Below are 20,612 nucleotides of genomic sequence, written 5' to 3' on the forward strand. Positions count from 1 at the left end.
CTTACACTTTCCTAATGCGAGTCCTATTGGCTATGGCAATGCTTGTTGGTAGCAAGCAAAGATGTGGTTGGGCTGAGTGATGTGGTGTCCCCGAGTGATGTGGTGGTGTCTCCGAGTGATGTGGTGGTGTCTCCGAGTGATGTGGTGGTTTCCCCGAGTGATGTGGTGGTGTCCCCGAGTGATGTGGTGGTTTCCCAGAGTGATGTGGTGGTGTCCCCGAGTGATGTGGGGGTGTCCCCGAGTGAAGTATCCTCTTAATAGACCTGTAAACAAAACCCTCGTTATGTATATAACATTGATTAACAAAGCATGGGATGTGTTATGAAGCAAGACGAGTAGGCACAGATCAATACTGCAATGATTTTCTTAGCCAAGAATGGAAGTATGTCTGCGAGATGAAGAGAGGGTGGTAAATTGGATGAGGAAGACGAATGAATATGAGACAGGAACAGTAAGCATGGGAGAGGCGAGGGAGAGAGGAAAGAGGAGGAGGGGGCCGAGATCCAAGCTCAGCGAGGGAGGAGGTTGGAGATAGGCCAAAATTCATAGGGGCAAAAGCAGCGAGCAACAGAAGTGAGCCTGTATGGAAGTGAAGAGTCAGGGCAAACAATATGAAACAACAAGGTTGAAGGCGAGATAGAGAGGAAGAAACAGAGGTAAGGAGAGAGAGAGCTGGATGAAGGACGGACCATGACAACAAGTAAATAAAGGCTCACGAGAGCTGCAGTCAGACAAACTACCCTTTGCTCCTGGTAATATAAGCTCTGTCGTGTAAGTGGGGTTTCTACTTCATCCGATGAACTGTTTTAAAAGGTTAAACACTAAAATCAAACTAGTTTGTTAAACAGGCCACTAGATGGCGCAAGAACGACACTGGATAAGAAACTCCTAATTGCAATGCTCTAGAGCAGTGGTTCCCAAACTTTTGACTCCTGATGACCCCCATTGACTCACCACTGGAAGCCGGGGACCCCCAGCAATTTGTATGATTTAATTTTCAAACATTAAAAGAGTAATTCGAAAAAAATAAACACACATGCACACAAAACAAATACTAGAATTACTAAGGATTTTAGTGTTTTATATTGCAATAATTTGCAAAAAACAGAACATTTTAATGGGAAGGTTTGTGCTGATTAACTTTTAAATGGTTAGTTTTATTTGGCAGTACAAGGCTCCTGCTCCTGCCATGGCCAGAGTGGAAGCCCAAAGCAGTCCTGGCATATCTTTTCAGACCAGCCCTCATACAGTGCACACCAAGTGCAGTGAGTGTGCCTGACCACTACAAAGGGGGCTTCAGGAGGCTCTCCCCCCTTCCAGAAAGTTTAGGATACAATGGTGCATTCTACAACAAATGTATCATTATATATTGAATTGTATTAGCTTTTAAACAATAGTAAATGATGATCTTACTATGCACCAGGATACAACAATCTTTGTTGGGGTTCTTCAGTGATTCACTTATTACCATCCTTCAACAGTGCCTCTCATTTTTCCATAGCACACCAGTCACATGTATTTTTTTTGTAGCATCTCTCATACAATTGTAGGATGTCAGAGCACTTTACATCACACACATATATAGAAAATGAACCATGCTTGTAAATCAGTGTAGAGAAAATGTTACATACCGTAAAGGGGACTACAAGGTGTAGGATACACATGTCATTCATACTGGTAGGCATTTTTAAAGAGTGCTTGGTCTGGAAAAGCACAAACTCAGGGTTCAGAACATAACACAGTGGTTAGCATTGACTAACAATAAAAATGTATTTCCACCCAAATAATCTCCTTTAACAGCATCAGGATAATGAAAGACAGGGAAAAAACATGCTACTAACTTGTACCATGCAGTCTGTAAGCAGCTCTTTGATGACCGTTTATAGGTCACTGTGCTAGATTGATTGTCTCTAATAAGCTGCAGAGTAACCAAAGAATCTCTGTGACAAAAGCAGTAACCCACTGACCTATGCACATAAAATACAGTTTTTTAAAATGCAACGTACACGTTCTTTGCAGCAGGCATATTAACCGTCTGTGCTACATTAGATACGTCAAACCTGCCACTGGACAAAACTCTCATCTCTCTCCAGCAAGGCCATTAATCACTGGGGTTATCTTGACACTTTCATTGTGGCTCGAAAACTGATAATTCTACAAGGGGCTTTGCAGTGCTTTTAAAACTGCTGCCTGCGGACCCCCTGGGAATGTGTCATGGACCCCTGGGTGTCCACGGACCCCAGTTTGGGAAACACTGCTCTAGAGTCTAGATGGCCATGTAACCCTGGTAGCAACCTCAAATCAAACGGTGGGGTGACCAACCAGATATGGACTAATAGTTTGTGAGGGGAGACCACAGTAGATGCAGAACAGAAAGAATTCAACATCTGCAAAGGATCGAAACAGGACTTAAAGCGGTCAGAGTCCCTAGACCCTGTGACATTTTAGAACGGACAAGTAAATGAGTCCCTAAAGTCTTGTTCTTAAGTCAACAGGGGAAAACACAGACTATTTATGAACAATTCATGTAATCCAGGGCAGTTTTTTTTAAAGTGTCAGTTTATATTTCACGTTTTATTGAATCTTTCACTCCCTTAGTATTGGCTATTCCCAGGACTGTTTTTATTTTACTTTCCTTTATCATTACTCTTCAAACGAGTCTCCGGGTGTTTATAATGGCTGCGAGCGCGCGCTCTGGTGTTCAGACTCGAAGCTGTGAGTTTCGTCCAGTGTACGTCAGTTGGTCAAACTTCTTCAGAGCGCAGACATCAATTTGCAAAGCACTATCCAGGCGGGTTTTAGGTGCACGTCAGATGTGCAGTATATGTATGCATTAACGAAGCATCAGGCTTTAAAGTACCGGTAGGGTGCCACATTATGCACGCAGCAGTCACCAGACTGCCTGGGATGTGTTCGTGACGAGCCATCAAGCAAATCTTGCCATGCAGATGGACCAGAATCTAAGGCATATGGGAGCGGACAAGTAGATTGGAAAGAGCGAGCGTAGAATGGTATTGATACGCCCACTTTCCTGTCATACTAAAGTGCAGGGAAATTAGTAACGCAAACCCAATTTAAATATTTGAAGAGAACCGTTTGACAGTGCTGTAGCATTGCGGTTCCTAATCTTTTGGTTTCTGTGAATCCCCACCGAATCACTTTTGTAAGTAAGGTGCCCCTAACCTTCCATACAAAAAAATAAAAATCACAATCCAGCCTAGCCGTTCTGTGGTAAGGGCAGGCAAATAAAGCAACTTCTCGACCTGTTCGGTACACAGCAAGCGCCTTACCCGGTTAGTTCCAAGCAACCTGAAAATACCTCCAGTGGCATGCCTGGGAGACCTTAACTTGCATAAGAGGATCAAGGGATTCACAGTCACCGCTTAATCTTTGTGGCGTAACAAAGCATTTAATCTCCAGAAATTCAGTGCATTTTATTTTGTCAGCCCTAGGGCAAAATATTTGGCCTGAGAAATGTAGTTACTCCTGTAGGTAAAATGGGTGGATCAGAATGGGGTTGGAGGATTGAAACCTGCCGCTGTATTCAATACTTGTGTGATCTGCAGTTAGCCACGGGTAGTGAGGCTAAATCAGAGGAGCAAAGAAAAATAAATCTGAGCTCAGTCAAGGCGCTACATTTTCCCCATACAAATCACGATGCGCCTGTCACCCAAAAACATTCATTAACTAAGAAAATATCAGTCACCGACAAAGCAGTATTGTAGGAGGGGTATTTTGTAAATACTCAAGCCATTTCATATCTTTGCCTAAAAAAGGGTCTAACTGATCGCTACGATGGCTTGGTAAAGGTTTCAGGGAAGCGAATCCACTTTGGTAAATAACCTAAGTTAGTGGTATTTTTCCTGCTGTACATGTACCGAAATTATTAACCTTAATAGATAAACAGTCCAGCAACTAACACCGCAAGACCCAGCAAAGTAAGAAATTTGGCAAGTTCACACAGGAGCAATCAATTTTTTTTTATACCGATGCAGTGGTACAAGCTGATTGAATCCATCGGGAATGGAGGGTTTACAGAGCACTTCGAGACCAGTAGTCCAAATCCGAGGTGGGTGGATGCAGAAAGCATATGCCTGCCTCAGCAAAGATTACATATGGGGGTGTGGACGAAAGCCTTTTTAAAACAGTACGGCTGATATTTATCCAGTGCAAATCTAAATGGGCGCCGCATTGAAATACCCAACATAGGCTGAAGTGCGGCCGCGAAATACAATAAAAAAACAAGTCTTCCCGACTCTATGCTGTTTGGGAGGTGGGAGGGGAAGTAGGAGAGGGGGGTGTGATAGGGATGAAAGCGCTATCAGCCGCATGCTGGCAAAGGGTGACCTGCAGAGCTTGTGAATGGGAAGAGCGGCCGGGGGAGGTGGTGGGAGGGAAGTAGGAGAGTGCTGGTGGTGTGCGAGCGGCTTCCTTTCAAGTCTGATGGGGGGGCGGGGGAGCAGCGAGCTGAGATGGAAACCAGAATATTTAAATAACAAGCGATAGCAGAAAAGAGTGAGACATAGAGACAAGAGGAAAGAAGAAGAAAGGAGGGCATTGAAAAGGAAACAAATCTGGAGGAAATGGCTAGAAAAGAAGATGATAAGAGGGAGAAGCGAAAATTAAGGTAAAGCGGTGGGGGAGAAAAGTGTATGAGAGGAAAGAGATAGAGACCAAGGGAAACAAAAGGGAAGCAACGGAGTTTGTCAAAGAAAAAAGTGGAAAAGTGAGGTGTTAAAAGCAAAAGAAAATGATAAGAGGGAGAAGCGAAAATTAAGGAAAAGCAGATGGGGGAGAGAAGCGTATGAGAGAAAAGTGATAGAGACCAAGGGAAACAAAAGGGAAAAACTGAGTTTGTAAAGAAAAAAGTGGAAAAGTGAGGTGTTAAAAGCCTGTTAATGAGGGGAAAGAGGATGTAAGTGCGAGTGTTACATCGCGTTTTTTTATTTACATATAATTTAAGCTTGGACACTGTTGTAGAAGCAGCCGAGGGCAAGAAACTGCCCGCTGGTAAAAAAAAAAGCCTGTTAATGAGGGGAAAGAGAAGGATGTAAGCGCAAGCCTTTGAAGTCTGAGGCGAGGCAAATGGTGGTTTGTGACATGGCTGGTGTGGCGGGGGGCGGGGGAGCGGGGGAGCGGGAAGCATTCCTTTGAAGTCTGATGCTGAGGCTCGGGAGCAAATGGCAAGCGCGCGCATGTGGCACATGCACTGTCCAGAATCCACTTTCAAAAGCCCTCTTGGTAAGCTTTCCTGGAGCAGCTCTCTATATCTCTCGCATAGCGATTGCTTACGCAATACGCTAGGCGAGAAATAAAAAGAGGGTGGAAATGTCCAGTCCGTCTGTGAGGCAAGCAGGAGAAGGCAACTGAGTCATGACCAAGCCCAGCAACCCAGGCACACGGAGCCACTCAACGAGTCCAGGAAGCCATGCATCCTGACTCCAGCAGCTCCCACAAAGGTCCTAAGGCACCCCTTGAGCTCAACAAAGGAGGTAATCAGAGATCATTCAAAACAAGGTAAGAGCCCAGCAATTACCTCAGCGTCCCCCGTAATGTCCACCGACAGGAAACAAAACAGGAAGTGCTTTCTACTGGCTATGGTGTTATAGCCCCTGGCAGGAGGGTTGGTGGAGCCTAAAAGCGTTTCCTTTTTTGTTTCCTGCCAGTGGAATGTACCTCATATATTATGACTGGGTTGAGGATGAGGGGCGTAGAGGTAATACATTTCTTTACGCCGAATGCTAGACACCTGAAGCATGTGGAGAGATCAGAGACTGTGGAGCGAGAGTCTCAACATATGCTACACAGCAAGCTGAGCAAGTCATGGCAAAAACAGGAGGCATTGCGGAGCAAAGCAGCTTTAACAAAGCATATCTCACACAGCCACCCAAGGATATATGTCGTATAATATAACTGTTGTTGGCCGAAGCCAAAATGTTTGGTCTGTTTCAAGCACACTCCAATCCCCAGTAGTAAACAAGCAGAAATGTAGTGCCCATGGCAAAGCTTTAACCAATATATATTCCTGTGATCCTTCTGAGTTTTTTTGCTTCAGTCGTCCGCCTAGAGTGGACGCTTGTGAAAAAGCTTTACAGTCACCATCCACAATACTGACTCAAGTCTCATCTCTCTTCAACCTCCCCTTCCTCATCATTTGATTCACAACCATGTCTCCCCCTCATATTTCCTTCCTCTTCCCTCCCTCTGACCTCACAGTCCCTTAATTACCATCTAGCCCAACCCCCCCCACTCTGCCTGTTGCCTGTCTCCCTACATTCACCTTTCATAGCATACAATACCTGTCCAGCACCTTCTTTTCTCTTCTCCCCATACCTCTGGCCTTCCTTTGACCCCTCCCTCTGTTCCCTGTACAGCCCCTCCTCTCTTCTCCCAGTACCTTTGGCCTTCATTTGACCCCCCTCCAATCCCCCCACCTCCCGCCCTACCTCTCTACTCCTTAACTGTCTTCTCCTATTTATGATCTCTACTCTTCCCCTCTGTTCAGCACCAGTTCAACTTCCCGCCCCGTCCTGCAGCGGGGCGGGAAGACCCCTATGATGAAGCATGACACCAAGGTCCTTTTGGTGTGTGAGGGGTATTTTAACAAACTGTGTGTTTCTCCACCATTGTAGGAAACACAAGTAGTCTGGGAGGACATGGCTTTTACATCTATCCGAGGGTGGATCTTTAGGTTTTGTATATATTTCTAAAGGAGACCTGCTTACTATTGCTCCCCCCGTCCATGTAGACTAGTCAGACCACTTCCTCATTCCCTTCCGTTTTCACCTATCGCACGTTTTAACTCTTGGCCAACCTAAAAGATCTTCTACCTGGTTCTGCAACACTAAAAACATTGATCTTTACACTCTGTGATTCTGCTATGTGTTCACTTCCTAGACTAGACCCTAACGTGGATGTCAACGATCTAACATCCCATTGCCTCTCAGTCCTTGCAGTCGAAATCGATAATGTCGCTCCACTCCAAAGCAAATGGAAAAGACCAACCCCTTCAGCACCTTGGTTTAATAAAGCTCTCTCTGATGAAAGGAAGAACCTTAGAATCTTGAAGAAACATTGGAGACAATCTCCATCCACCTCCAATCTCTCTCTTTTACGTTCAGCAAGATCCAAATACCACAATCACATCTTCCATGAAAAAGCATCACATTTCAGATCCCTCCTTGACTCAGCCAAAAACAGACCCCAAAAACTTTTTTACCTCATCAAAAACACAAACTGCTCCCTCCTAACCATCAAGCCTGAGGATTCTACAAAGAAAGCAGCCAAATACACTATATTCTGTGATGAAAAGGTCAAATCACTGGTGGATCAGGTCACCCACCCCACCCGCATTGAGAAGCGAAAATCCTTAGTGACTTGGCAGAACTTTGACATCATCTCGGAAGATAAACTCCTCAAATGCATCCTCGAAACCAAACCCTCCAACTATTCTTCTGACCCCATCCCTAGTGACATTGCCATTGATTTCTACACCCATACTCTCTCTTACTGGACCAGGCTAGTTAATCTCTTCCTCAGTCAAGGCTCCCTCCCTGTTTCCCTCAAAACAGAACAGGTTACCCCCCCTTCTAAAAAAAACCGCAGCTGATGTGAACGACCTCAACAACTTCCGCCCCATCACCAACCTCCCTTTTCTTTCGAAAATCACAGAAAAATGTGTTGCAAAACAACTTACCCTATATATTATGGACAATAATCTCCGCGACGTTTTCCAGTCTGGCTTCATTCAAAATTGCAGCATTGAAACAGCCCTGCTGCAAGTGATTGATGATGTGCTGCATATACTCGACTCTGGGGAATCATGTCTTCTGATTCTTCTAAACCTCTCTGCAGCCTTTGACACTGTTAATCATAACACCCTCCTTAACACTCTTCAACAGAGAACAGGCTTGGAAGGCACAGTGCTTAAATGGTTTGCCTCATTTCTCTTGGACAGGTCCCAAATGATCAAGATAGCGAACAGTCTTTTGTCTCCATTGACTGTAGGTCAAGGTGTCCCTCAAGGCTCTATCCTTGCACCCACTTTGTTTAATCTCTAAATAGAACCATTAGGGAATATCCTAAGTAAATCTGGGATCCATTACCATCTCTATGCGGATGACACTCAAATCTACCTCAAGTTGTCTTCCGCACACGATTTCTCACTACTCAACTCTACTCTCAACTCTATTCACAACTGGATGTTAGCTCACCAACTCATTCTAAATACCTCCAAAACTGAATTCCTCCTCCTATCTACCGCTCTCTCCCCTCCTCCTGTTCAATCTTGGATGAATCAGCTGAATTTCCTCAGCAATAAACCCATCATTGTCGACAGCGCTAAATTCCTTGGTGTCATACTTGACAAAAGACTCAACCTAATCTCCCACATCAACTCTATTGCGCCTTCAGTGGGGGATTCGTCGGTTCTTCTCGGAGAAAGACCTTAAAACCTTATTACAATCGCTGGTTCTCTCTAGACTGGATTATTGCAATTCTCTTTTACCCAAATCCTCCATTCAGCAGCTCGCTTTATTTCAGGGTCTAAACGATGCGACCACATCGCTCCTATCCTGTCTTCTCTTCGATGGCTTCCCATCGAGGCAAGATCTATTTTCAAAACTACCTGCATCACCCACAAAACCGTGCACACTTCCTCCCCTTGTTACCTGGCGAATAAATTGAAATTGTCTGGAGGCTCTAGACCTTCTCGCAATGCGGAAAAGTTTCTGCTTGAGCCCCCCTCCTTCAAAAGGGAAAGATCGATGGCGCAATCCTTCTCAGGTAATGCGGTGAGAATCTGGAACTCGCTTCCTCCATTGCTCCGTGCCACCTCCTCTACCCGGATCTTCAAAGCTGACCTCAAATCTCTTCTCTTCCAAAGACACTTTCAGAACTAATACTTTCATTCTCAGGACCATTTTAGGATAATCGCTCGGCATTGTAAATTTGTAATTGTTACCTGTACATTCCTCACCCTTGCTTGCTCTGTTGGATATTGTGTTTGTTTACCCTACCTATTTTAGTCTCCTGTTTATTTCTGTAAAGTTCTATTGTGTAACACTTTTCTCATGTAACGTAACGAGTCCTATTGTACAGCCCTCTGACACCTTTGGGTAATGTCAGCGCTATATAAAAATGCACTAAATAAAGTGAAGTCACATATATCTCCCCCCCTCCTTCGCCCCTCCCCCGGTGCCTAAAAGGGGTATCCGAACCAGCTGTTTTAAAAACCAGTGATATTCGTTGTTGCCAACAGTAAACACGTATTTCAATGTAAAATCAGTACTCTGGCAAGTTAAATATAAAACGAATCCACCTATTGTCACTGGCACCGCTTACTGGTTGCATTCTAGTCTTCATGTAGACGTCTGGGCCGAGAACACTCGAAATTCTACTAATAAGTGATGTCTAAATTTTATTTAATGTACGCGCGCCCCGTGGTGGCTATTCTCTGTAATGCACAAATCCGGATATCCCATTTTCAAGCGAACGATAAAGAAAGCGAAAGTAGAAGTCTGGAGGTACCTTGAGAAGGGAGTTCTCGCCAGTGGCTGGAAAGCCTTATTTATTTTGTATATAGTCCTCACCTCGACTACAAGCGGCTTTCGATGGGACGCCTGATTTGTCTCGCCTTTCTTTTCCACAGTGCAGGTAACGCACAGGGTACTTGATGTCTTTGTCGTAGCTAGTGACCACATTTGTGCACCCGGATATGGTGTGTGAAAAGAATGCGCATTTTAGGAAGGGCTCGCTCCGTCAGACGCCTTCCAGCTTCTGCTCAGTGCCGGCTTTTGGCATGGGCCAGCGGGGCGCCAACCTTCACAGGGCGAAAAGAACTGTTTGCATAATGTTCCTGCAAACAGCAATGCCCGGCTTCCTGGGTTCCAGTGATTTCCATTAAAGTGCTTCCAGTAGTCTGTAACATGCTGCGTTCTCGCACCCTATTAGACTCCTACCTTGCCCTCCCCCACCATGTGTCCCTAACCTCCTGTGGACTCACATCAACGCCCCAGTCCGCTCCAAACATCTTTGCACCAGCCGGACAGGTAAGATGATTTAAGTGAGCTCGGGGCAGGGTAGAAATGTGGATTCAGAGGCAAGTCGCTGCTTTGATGAAGTCAACTAGGAAATGGCCTGTGAGTAGGGGCTTGTTATATCCTGTTTATTTAAGTATTTGTATGTATCCCAGTTTACCTATCTCCCTGCTGCTCAGCCAGTGTGAGTGTTAAGAGGGGAATGTTGGTGTGACTGTGATGCTTGGAATCTTTGGGTGCCTGGCTGGATGATTGGTGACAGTTTGAAGATGTGCTGCGCAGCAGGCAGGTTGCTCCTGGTGGGGCTGTAGTATAAGGATTACCAGGCTAAAGGGCAGGTGTACATGGAGACAAACTTTTTGTACTTGAATGCCATCCTGCAACTTGATCTTAATAAAGAAACACTTAAAATACAACTCAGCTATGTCTGGTAAGATACAACAGGGCTACTGCCTCATATTTATTTTAGGTCTAGCGTACCAGACAGCACACTCAGCGAAAAACCTATTGCGACTTTACAGTGGGTAATAGCCTGCCTTTTGCTTGCAATTAATTTGGCTTTATTGACATACTCATTTGCTTGCTTCTTATTCAAGAGCTTACCTTCCTCTGCTTGTGTTTGCCCCTCCCCTACAGCATAGTTGCTTTACCATCATCTTGATATGACTGATTTGTGTCCTTCAACTGGTCACTTTTAGGGAACTAAGGTTATCTTTTTGTTTAAGCCCTCCACGAGAGTGCATGTTTTATGCTCTCTCCTTTGTGTGCAGCTTCCCCTCTTTAGGTCTACCCCGACTTGTTTGTTGCCTTCCCAATAAATTCCTGTAATCTTTTTTATTATTGCTTATATCTTCTTGTTTTCCAACCACTATTCATCCACGCCACTCCCTCCCACACTTCCTCCGTCCACATGACCCTATTTTGTTTGGGCCCGGAGGAAAAAAAACTGCTTCAATGTTCGATTCTCTCTGCTACTGTTGCAAATATTTAAATTGTCAGCAAGCTTTATCATATTTGTTGAAAAACCTATTTTTCTTTTTTGATGTGAAGCAACTCACCCATTTAGCTCCCCTTCTAACATTACGTGTAGCTAGCTATGCCCACATACTTGTTTGTAGTGCGGTTAGCACTCTAGCAGACGCACGTACGGATCCACGCATCCGCAGGCCAGGCGTGGCCTGCGGGGTCCAATAAAAGAAGGACGCGCGCTCGGGCACGTCACTTCCGAATGAGACGAGTGTGTGGTTTACTGGCTGACGCTCCGCGCTTCCACCCCTGCGCACGTGGCCATGCTGGTCGCTTAGGCCTACCCACACACCCTCACCACATTGGCGACGAGTGGGGGATACTGACCCTCGCTCCCTTCATCGGGTGGCGCCATCGGCACCAACCCGCGGTGCCGACCGCGAGGATACCAACGTACCCTCATTCCGGTGGGTCCGCCCCAGTGACCCGAGACTGCCTGACGAGGCACACGTAACACCGCGGCTCGTCGACCCGCCAATATTCGGGGACCGCCGCCATGGTGGACGAGGCAGCGGCACCGGTCATCAACATCCCATTCCAGCACGCTGCTGCTGGAGTGCTGCCACCCTTCAGCGAAGCGAGTGACCCATCTACAGCGTCACCCCGGTGGAAGGTGTGGCTAGAGAGACTTGAAAATTACTTCGTTGTCACCAGAGAAACGGACGACGCGGTGAAACGATCACTGCTTCTTCACTACGCGGGGGACGAAGTCTTCCGACTCTTCAAACACCTACCCAATTCAGCGGGGGTAACCACGTATGCTGCTGCGGTCACCGCCCTGAACAACCACTTTGACCCTCAACTGAATGTAGACTTTGAAGTCTTTAAGCTGGGACAAGCCCGCCAACGAGAAGGCGAATCCATGGACCAGTTCCACACTCGGGTCCGGGAACTGGCCAGTTCCACGGACGAAGACCAGCCCAAGGCCATCAGGCGCCAACTGATACAAGGGTGTCGGGACAAAACGCTGAGGGGCCACATCCTAAGAAAGCCCGGGATCTCGCTCGAGGACATCCTTGTCCTGGCCAGAGCTCATGAACTGTCAGATGCCAGGGCCACGGCCATGGAGCAAGCACTGCATAAGATTCCCGCCAAACCGGAAACGACCAGGAGTGAGCGGGCTGACGCAGTACGGGCACAACCACGTGGCCCAGGAAGGAAAGGAGCCCGGCGAGACGCACCACAGGGCCGGTGTGGATATTGTGGACACGAACCCCATGCGGCCAGAGATTGTCCTGCCCAAGGCCAAGTCTGCGGGAACTGCAGAATCCCAAATCATTTTGCAGCGGTTTGCCGCCGGAGGAACAAACCCCCAAACTCGCAGAAATCATGGACAACTACCAAAGCGGTCCGCCAACTATCCGTAGCAGAATCACCTCCGGGGAGGGCAGACAAATTCCTACCAACGGCGCAGGCTGAACCAGACTCTGAGGACGAGGAGGAGGCGTATGTAATCTCTTTCGCCAGGGAACTAAAGATCAGACGACGGCCGCAACCGACATGTGTGATCCACGTAGGTGAGAGCGAAGTGAAGGCCGTCATTGACACAGGAGCCACCGTCAATGTCATGGGCCTACAAGAATTCAACAAGCTGCGCCCTCGCCCGGAAGTCTTAAACTCCAAGACCAAGATATTTGCGTATGGAGCCGACACCCCACTCCCCCTGAAAGGGAAAATAGTCACACCCATACGGGCTGACGAAGTGGAAATAACCGCAACAATCCACATCATTGATCGAGAGGCTGACACCCTAATAAGCAGCCACACGGCGGAGGACCTGAAGCTCATTGCCTTTGCCAACCACATACGGAACCAACAGGTAGAAGAACTTCTGGAACGCTTCCCCGAGCTGTTCAAAGGTCTCGGGTGCATCAAATGCGCACCGATCAAACTGCATATCGACAAAACCGTCACCCCCACCGCCCTCCGCCATCGGAGAATCCCCTTCCACCTGCGGCCACTGGTGGAGAAGGAACTGGTGAAACTCGAGAAATTGGGGGTCATCGAAAAGGTAACCGGGCCCACCCCGTGGGTGTCGCCCATGGTCATCGACGAAAAACCCAAGCAGCCGGGCGAGGTCCGGCTATGCATAGATATGAGACTGCCGAATGCGGCAATCAAGCGGGAGAGACATCTGACCCCGACGATGGATGACATCATAGCCGATGTGAATGGCTCGAAGTGGTTTTCCAAGATCGACCTCAATGCGGGATACCATCAATTGCCACTCGCCGAAGAGTGCCGCTTCATAACCACGTTCAGCACCCACCTGGGCCTCCGGAGGTACAAGCGCCTCAACTTCGGAATATCCTCGGCCGCTGAGGTATTTCAGAACACCATCAGGGAGCTGCTCTCGGGACTGCCAGGAGTCATCAATGTGAGCGACGATATCCTCATACATTCGGCCACGGCCTCCGAACATTACAAGCACTTGAGGGATGTGCTGAAGAGACTCAGTGCACATGGAGCAACACTCCACAAGGAGAAATGCCAATTCTTTCAGCCCTCGATTGAGTTCTTTGGCTATGTGTTCAACCAGGAGGGAGTCCAGATCGACCCGCGGAAGTCGAAGTCCATCAAGGATGCCCCAGCACCCCAATCGCCCACGGAAGTGAGGAGTTTCCTCGGAATGGCCACGTATTGCGGCCGTTTCATCCCAGGCCTGGCCACCCGCAGCGAGCCTCTCCGAGCGCTGACGAAGGCAGACGCCGCCTGGACCTGGGGCCCCAAAGAACAGGATGCCTTCCGGAGCATAAAAGAAGCACTTCTAGAGAACGCCACCCTCTCATACTTCGATCCAACCAAGCGGACCGAGGTAGTCGTGGATGCCAGCCCCGTGGGACTTGGGGCAGTCCTGACACAAGAACATGAACCGGGGAAATGGACAGCCTTAGCATTCGCGAGCAAAGCCCTAACTCCCACCGAGGCCAGATATGCCCAGATAGAACGCGAAGCGCTGGCCATCAAATGGACCTGTGGACACTTTCACCTTTACTTGCACGGACAATCGTTTGTCATGGTCACAGATCATCAACCCTTGGTGCCACTCTTCAAGGGCACTGCCCCTCATCCACCGCCGCGAATCGAAAGATGGGTGATCCAGCTCCAAACCTATGACATGGAGGTCATCTACAGACCCGGAGCCAAAAACCCAGCCGACTACTTGTCACGGCACCCACTACCCCGAGAACCGGCAGCCACTGATGAGGAGTGTGACGGCTATGTTCATTGGGTGGCTCTCACATCCTGCCCCCAGTGTATGACTCTAGATGAAATCAAGGAGGCAGCAACAGAAGACCTCCCCTACATGCGGTCACTGCAGGCGGTGCAAGAAGGATCCTGGACGGATTACCTCCGGCCCCCCACGAGTTGGTCGGCGGCGGACAAGTCAGCCCTCACCAAGTATTGGCAGATCCGCCATGAGCTCAGCGCCACGGAGGAGGGCATACTCCTAAGAGGGACGCGGCTCGTGATACCAAGGCGACTCAGACATCGGGCCACCCAACTTGCCCACGGGGGTCACCAAGGGGTCACCAAGATGAAGGCGCGCATGCGCGAAAAGGTGTGGTTCCCCGCACTAGAAAGCACCGTGGACGAGTATGTCAAGAACTGCATGTCCTGCCAGTTAACCAGCGACCCGGAACGGCCAGTCCCCATCATCACGGAGGAAGCCTGCACAACTCCATGGGAAAAGGTCAGTGTGGATTTTGGAAGCTTCCCCGGTGAGGGACATACTCTGGTAGTCATAGATTCTTATTCCAAATACCCCCTCGTGGAGAAAATACCATCCACGGCTTTCACCCACGTGGGGCCAGCACTTGAAAAGATGTTCTCTCTATTCGGCCTGCCCGGTGAACTCAAAAGCGACAACGGCCCGCCCTTCCAGGGAGCGGAGTTTGCCACTTTCATGACGATGCGAGGCATTACCCATCGGCGCATCACTCCCCAGTGGCCACAAGCCAACGGGGAGGTGGAGAGATTTATGCGAACACTTAACAAAATGTTCAGGATCGCAGTGGTCGAAGAGTCCGACCCCGAACAGAGACTGCACGAATTCCTGAGAGAATACCGTGGAACGCCCCATTGCACCACGCTGAGAAGCCCGTGGTCGTTAATGTTTCAAGGCCAACGTAGGGATTTCCTCCCCATGCCGCCGGGGCCAAGGCTGGAAGATGAGGAACCGAATGAGATGCAGGAGCTCGCACAAAGACGTCGGCGCAGGAACAACATGCGTACGAGCCACCGCCGCAGGGCCACCCCAAGGCAACTACACCGAGGGGACCGGGTTGTTGTCAAGAATCGACGACCTGGAGGGAAGTTTCGGACCTTCTATGAACCAGGGCCGTGGACGGTCACCAACACGAAGGGCACAATGGTCACCGCCAACAAGGAGGGAGAAGAAGTGTCGAGGAACTCGTCGTGGTTTAAAATAATCACTCCAGCCGGCAATGCAAGCGCCGAAGCCCAGGAGGACATCCCCGAAACACCGGGAGCAACAGCACCAGAAACGGCGAGTAGCTCGTCAGCAGACGGTGAGGGCGCCACACCGGAGCCTGCAGCACCAACACACTCCACCCCTGTCCGGAGCCAGGCCCACCATGGGGATCGAGGCTCGGGCCGCACGCCCCGTTACAGTCTGAGGCCCAACCCTCGCCCCAACCAGAAACTCAATGACTACGTCTGTCACCTAAGCTCCTGAACTCAGCAACCGGGGAGCACGCAAGTACTTCATCATTGTGTATTCTTTTCATGAACAGTTTACTGAACGTTTTGAAATTGTTGAGAGTTGGATAGAGATGTAGTGCGGTTAGCACTCTAGCAGACGCACGTACGCATCCACGCATCCGCAGGCCAGGCGTGGCCTGCGGGGTCCAATAAAAGAAGGACGCGCGCTCGGGCACGTCACTTCCGAATGAGACGAGTGTGTGGTTTACTGGCTGACGCTCCGCGCTTCCACCCCTGCGCACGTGGCCATGCTGGTCGCTTAGGCCTACCCACACACCCTCACCACATTGTTAAGCCATGCCAATGTCCTCACCTCCAGCACAGGCTCCTTTAGAGCTGCTTGACTGTTTTGTTTATTGTCTCGTTTACAGCAGAGACAATTGGTTTGGTGCTGGCGTAGAGGTCGCCAAATGTTTCAGGATTTTCCTGGTGTTGCTGCTAAATGCTTTTCCTTCCCTATACTTACCTTCCTGAAGCGATGACTGCAAGGCTTTTACTGCCTTGAGTGAAGCTTAATAGCATAGTGCTTTGTTGTATAGATTCGTATATATTGTTGTCAGGCTTCTTACATTGTGAAACGCATAAGCACCTTCAAGAGATTCTTTTACTTCCTTTGCACATACACGTTGTGGTCCCTTCTGTATTCAGGCCTGCCTGCTTGCTTTTGTGTTATTGGTCAATTGCCCTGACCAGAAACCGATTCTCATGTTTACAAGTTATTTCGTGTTATTGTTGAGTCCTATGAAATGAAATTGGCAACTAATCCTCCAACCTAGAGCTGGTAAAACATTAGTACCATTATAAGAGCTACTACCTCTACGGCCCACGTCCTCGACCTAGTCATTATACATGAGGTACTGTTCACTGACGAGAAACAAAACAGGAAACGCTTGCGAACTCCACCCACTCTCCTGCCAGGGGCTATAATACAATAGCCACCACAGCGAATGCCAGTACTGATAATCATTCATTCATCCTTTCGTACCAAGATCAAAAGACCTAATCAATCTGATAAAACTTTTTTTAATTTTGATCACTTTTAGTTAATTTTGTGTTTTTTTAATTGTTTTTTTGGAAAAAATATTTGTTACATTTTCTGACATCAATCTTTTTACAAATTAGACATACACTGAACACACAACATAAATAATTAAATAACACAAAAATGTCAATGTACACACATTTAACATTACATTACAAACACTTTTTTAGCTCTGGTTCTGTATAACTTTTTTCTATCCACAGTTGCATAAACCACCAATACCTCTGTTTTTCAGTTTATTTCAGAGGAAATGGCTAAATGGCGACCCTACTCTGCTCACTTCATTTGTATAGGAATTAAAAAGCAAAGATGTTTGGTTAGCACGAGTGGTAATTCATCCAAATGAACAACTATTTGGTCAACACAAAAACAGTCGACCCGTTTCAAACCCACTTAGATTTCTTGACGGGTTCTTACAGGAACCAGAACAAATCAAGAGCTCTGTCTCTTCAAACCAGGCTTCCATCTCCTTGTGTTTATTCACTGTTCACCATCCAGTGACAATTTCCACTGAGGGCACCATTGTGTACTGAAAAATGCGACCCTTGACTCGCCTTTTTTTCCGATTTATGTCGCCACTTTCTCTTTGTATCCATTATTTCCGTGCTCAGTTGTCTTAGTCCGACGTGATCCAGATTGCATTTTTCATTACACAATGGTGCACTCGGTGGCAATTGTCACTGGATAATTTAAAGAGACAGAGCTCTTTATTTGTTCTGTGTCCTGAGGAGAACCTGTCAAGAAATCTAAGTGGGTTTGAAACGCGTCAACTGTTTCTGTGTTGACCAAATAGGTGTTCATTTGGATGAAATACCACTCGTGCTCAACAAACATCTTTGCTTTTTTGGCATTCTATGGGGTGGTTTCTAGTTTATCGGCCCGGCCTTACTGATTAAAGGCCAAACCCTTTTGTGATTTGCGCATAATACAATAGCCAGCACAAAGCACTTTCTGTTTTGTTTCCTGTCAGTGAACATGAAGGGGGATGCTGAGGTAACTGCCGGGCTTTTACCTCCACCATGTTGTCTCCTGGATTCTCCTTTTTCTGGGCTATGGGAGTGCCTGGAGTCGGAATGCGTTCGGAGGCCTCCTGGACTCCGTTAGTTAATGTGCTGCCGGGTGCCTGGCTTGCTGGGCTTGGTAGGACCTTGGTCACCTTCTTTATTATCATTTCATTTAATTTATCTTTATTTCGGCAATTTTTGCCCAAAAAGATGTGCATACAATAATAAAAACAACTTACTGAAGAATCGTAGTATGCCTGGATGATAAACATACAAATTGAACATTATACATTATTCGAATTCAATCATTATCACCTGTATCGTTAATTCTCAAAATTATTTTAAAAAGTGCATATACAGGAATTAAAATTAGGCGTTGTTTGCTAAAGTTCTACGCTTGACCCATATTGCGGCGAGGAATTTTGCTACACCAAAAACAACCTTACTAGACAGATCTGTTTTTAGAATGCGATAAGCTTGCATACAGTGTGTAATTCCCATGTTCCTGAGTAGGGGAATTAGCCAATACCTCCTTGTTCTTCCGTAAGCGGGACAGAAAAACATAATATGTAACTCGTTTTCCAAGTCACAGTCACAACTGGGACAATTTTCCGGGGAGGTGGGAGACCACTATGTGGTAAAAGCTCTAATTGGTAAAATCCCATACCTCCACTGTAAATACAACTTTCTAGTTAAAACAGGAAAAATATCATCCACAACACAATCAAAATAATAGCAATCTTTTATCTTTAAAAAACTGTCTGTAAGAGTGCCTGTTCGTACATTGGCTATGGAGATAGATAATTTATTGTCGTAATAGAGTTTGGATAAGCTTTTTCTTGAGACCCTAGTGCAAGCTATTTCCGGGTCATACCACAGCTATGGGAGTCCTAGCTTGATGAATTCATTTTTGATGCAGTCAAGCCAAGGCACTTTCACCGCTTTTGCCAGATTTAGAATTTCAAGGAGCTCCTCCTGCCTATAATTCAGGAGCTCTGGCGTACTCCATAACCTTCGCCAAAATGTCAGTGGCATGAGACCCACGACCTCATCTATCGGCCTAAGACCCATATCGAGTCTAAGAGGAAGCAGGGGAGTGCCAGGGGGTAGAGTTAGAAGTTGTCTAAGGAATTTATTTTCTGTGATGACAATATCAGGCCTGCAGACATGCCCTCATAGTTCACCCCCATAAATGACTGCACCTCTTGCCTGTGTTTTGTAAATCTCGATGGGAGGACCAATAGGTTTAATTGTGGAGGAATTAGAGATCTTGGAAATGCCTCCTATTAGCTGAGTAAGTTTAAGTTGGGATTTGATTTGGTGAGGGGCCCACGTCATGCTTTCATTGATAGTTACCCCAAGGTAATCAAAAATCCCCACCCTTTCCAACCTGGTCCCTCCTATTGTGGGGTTTGGGCGTGTGGTTGCTGGGGAATTAAAAATCATGAACTTGGTTTTCATGGCATTGATTTCCAAGCCACGTTCCACACAGAATGCCTCAAAACCATTCAACACCCGTTGTATCCCCATCGGAGATTTTGACAGCAGCAGGGTGTCATCTGCAAACATTATTGAAGGCACCCTGCTGCTGGCCAACTTAGGTGCATCAATATTTGGTATCCCATTTAGTTGGGAGATTACCCCGTTGACGTAGAGGCAAAACAGGGTGGGTGCTAAAACGCACCCCTGTCTTACCCCCCTGCCAACGGGGAATTTTGAGAACAGCGCACCGTTCCTCCTGCACCTCACCCGAGCAAAATTATCTTGGTGGAGTCGAATTAATATATAAACAGAAGTTGGGGGGGGGGCGGAATACCCATTTCAGCCAGTACTACCCAAAGCTTGCCTCTCGGGACCAAGTCAAAGGCAGCACGTAGATCCACAAAAACTGTGTATAGACATCACCCCTCAAACTTAACAGTCTTCCAGAATAACATGGACAGGCGTAAGATCTGATCTGTTGTGGATGTATTTCTTCTGAAACCTGCCTGATATGAACTCAATACGGAGTTTTCTTCCATCCAGTCCTGTAGGTGCTCTAGGATTAACCTGCCGAAGATCTTTTGCGGCACTTCAATCAAACTAATGGGCCTGTAGTTGGCTGGGAGCAGAGGCGAGCCCTTCTTGAGAATGGGCATGATCTCTGTGCCCAGCCAAGTACTAGGTAGAGACATGCCTGCATTGTAGATGGCTGTCAAATATGGAGCCCATATAATGGGTTCATGTTTGAATAGGTCGCCCGGGAGCTTGTCCAGCCCCGGGGCTTTTCCTGTGGCTAATTTAAATATTGCCTCAGTAACCTCCTTAACCGTAAAATCCACATCATCCATTGCAGAATTGGGATCTAAAGAAACCACCCCTGCTCCCCCTTCCAGATTACCATCTCCCATTGCATATAGAGTCCGAAAGTGGTCCTCCCAAGTACTTGCAGCTATATTTGCTTCAACAGCAGCAATGGGATCCGTTGAGCCAGTATTTACAATTGACCAGAATTTGCGGGGGTCCCTGGGTGCAAGGGCATTAGTAAGACTTATCCAATTTTCATGATCCCATTCCTCTTTCGCGGACTTGAGTAGAAGTTTATACTCTGCTCTTCTAACCTTAATTGCTGTTTTATCAGTGTTCTGTTTCAGGGCAGAGATTAATTCAGCTTCCGCTTTGCTACAGGCGGAATTATACCATTATACTATTGGCCTTGGTCAACCGCTTTGTAGTGTGTGGGTAGAACACCTCGTTCAGGTTAAGAATTAGCTGTTCATGCAACACCCCCAGCTTGTG

General features: G+C 47.3%; 1 protein-coding gene across 2 annotated transcripts in view; it reads left to right on the plus strand.

Moving 5' to 3' along the window:
- Positions 1 to 9,478: 9,478 nt before the first annotated feature.
- LOC147731085 (uncharacterized) overlaps positions 9,479 to 20,612 on the plus strand; it is a 400,147-nt gene continuing 389,013 nt past the window's right edge. Inside the window, exon 1 of one of the 2 annotated variants that reach the window (XM_086956050.1) lies at positions 9,479 to 9,654. In XM_086956050.1, the coding sequence (XP_086812176.1) occupies positions 9,612 to 9,654 (43 nt within the window). In that variant the 5' untranslated portion in view covers positions 9,479 to 9,611. Of the gene's footprint in view, positions 9,655 to 9,733; positions 10,050 to 20,612 lie in introns of those variants that run through there. The other variant, XM_086956051.1, reaches the window with a different exon arrangement.

This window comes from Lissotriton vulgaris, chromosome 2_1 (genome assembly GCF_964263255.1).
Source record: "Lissotriton vulgaris chromosome 2_1, aLisVul1.2, whole genome shotgun sequence".
Lineage (NCBI taxonomy): Eukaryota > Metazoa > Chordata > Amphibia > Caudata > Salamandridae > Lissotriton > Lissotriton vulgaris.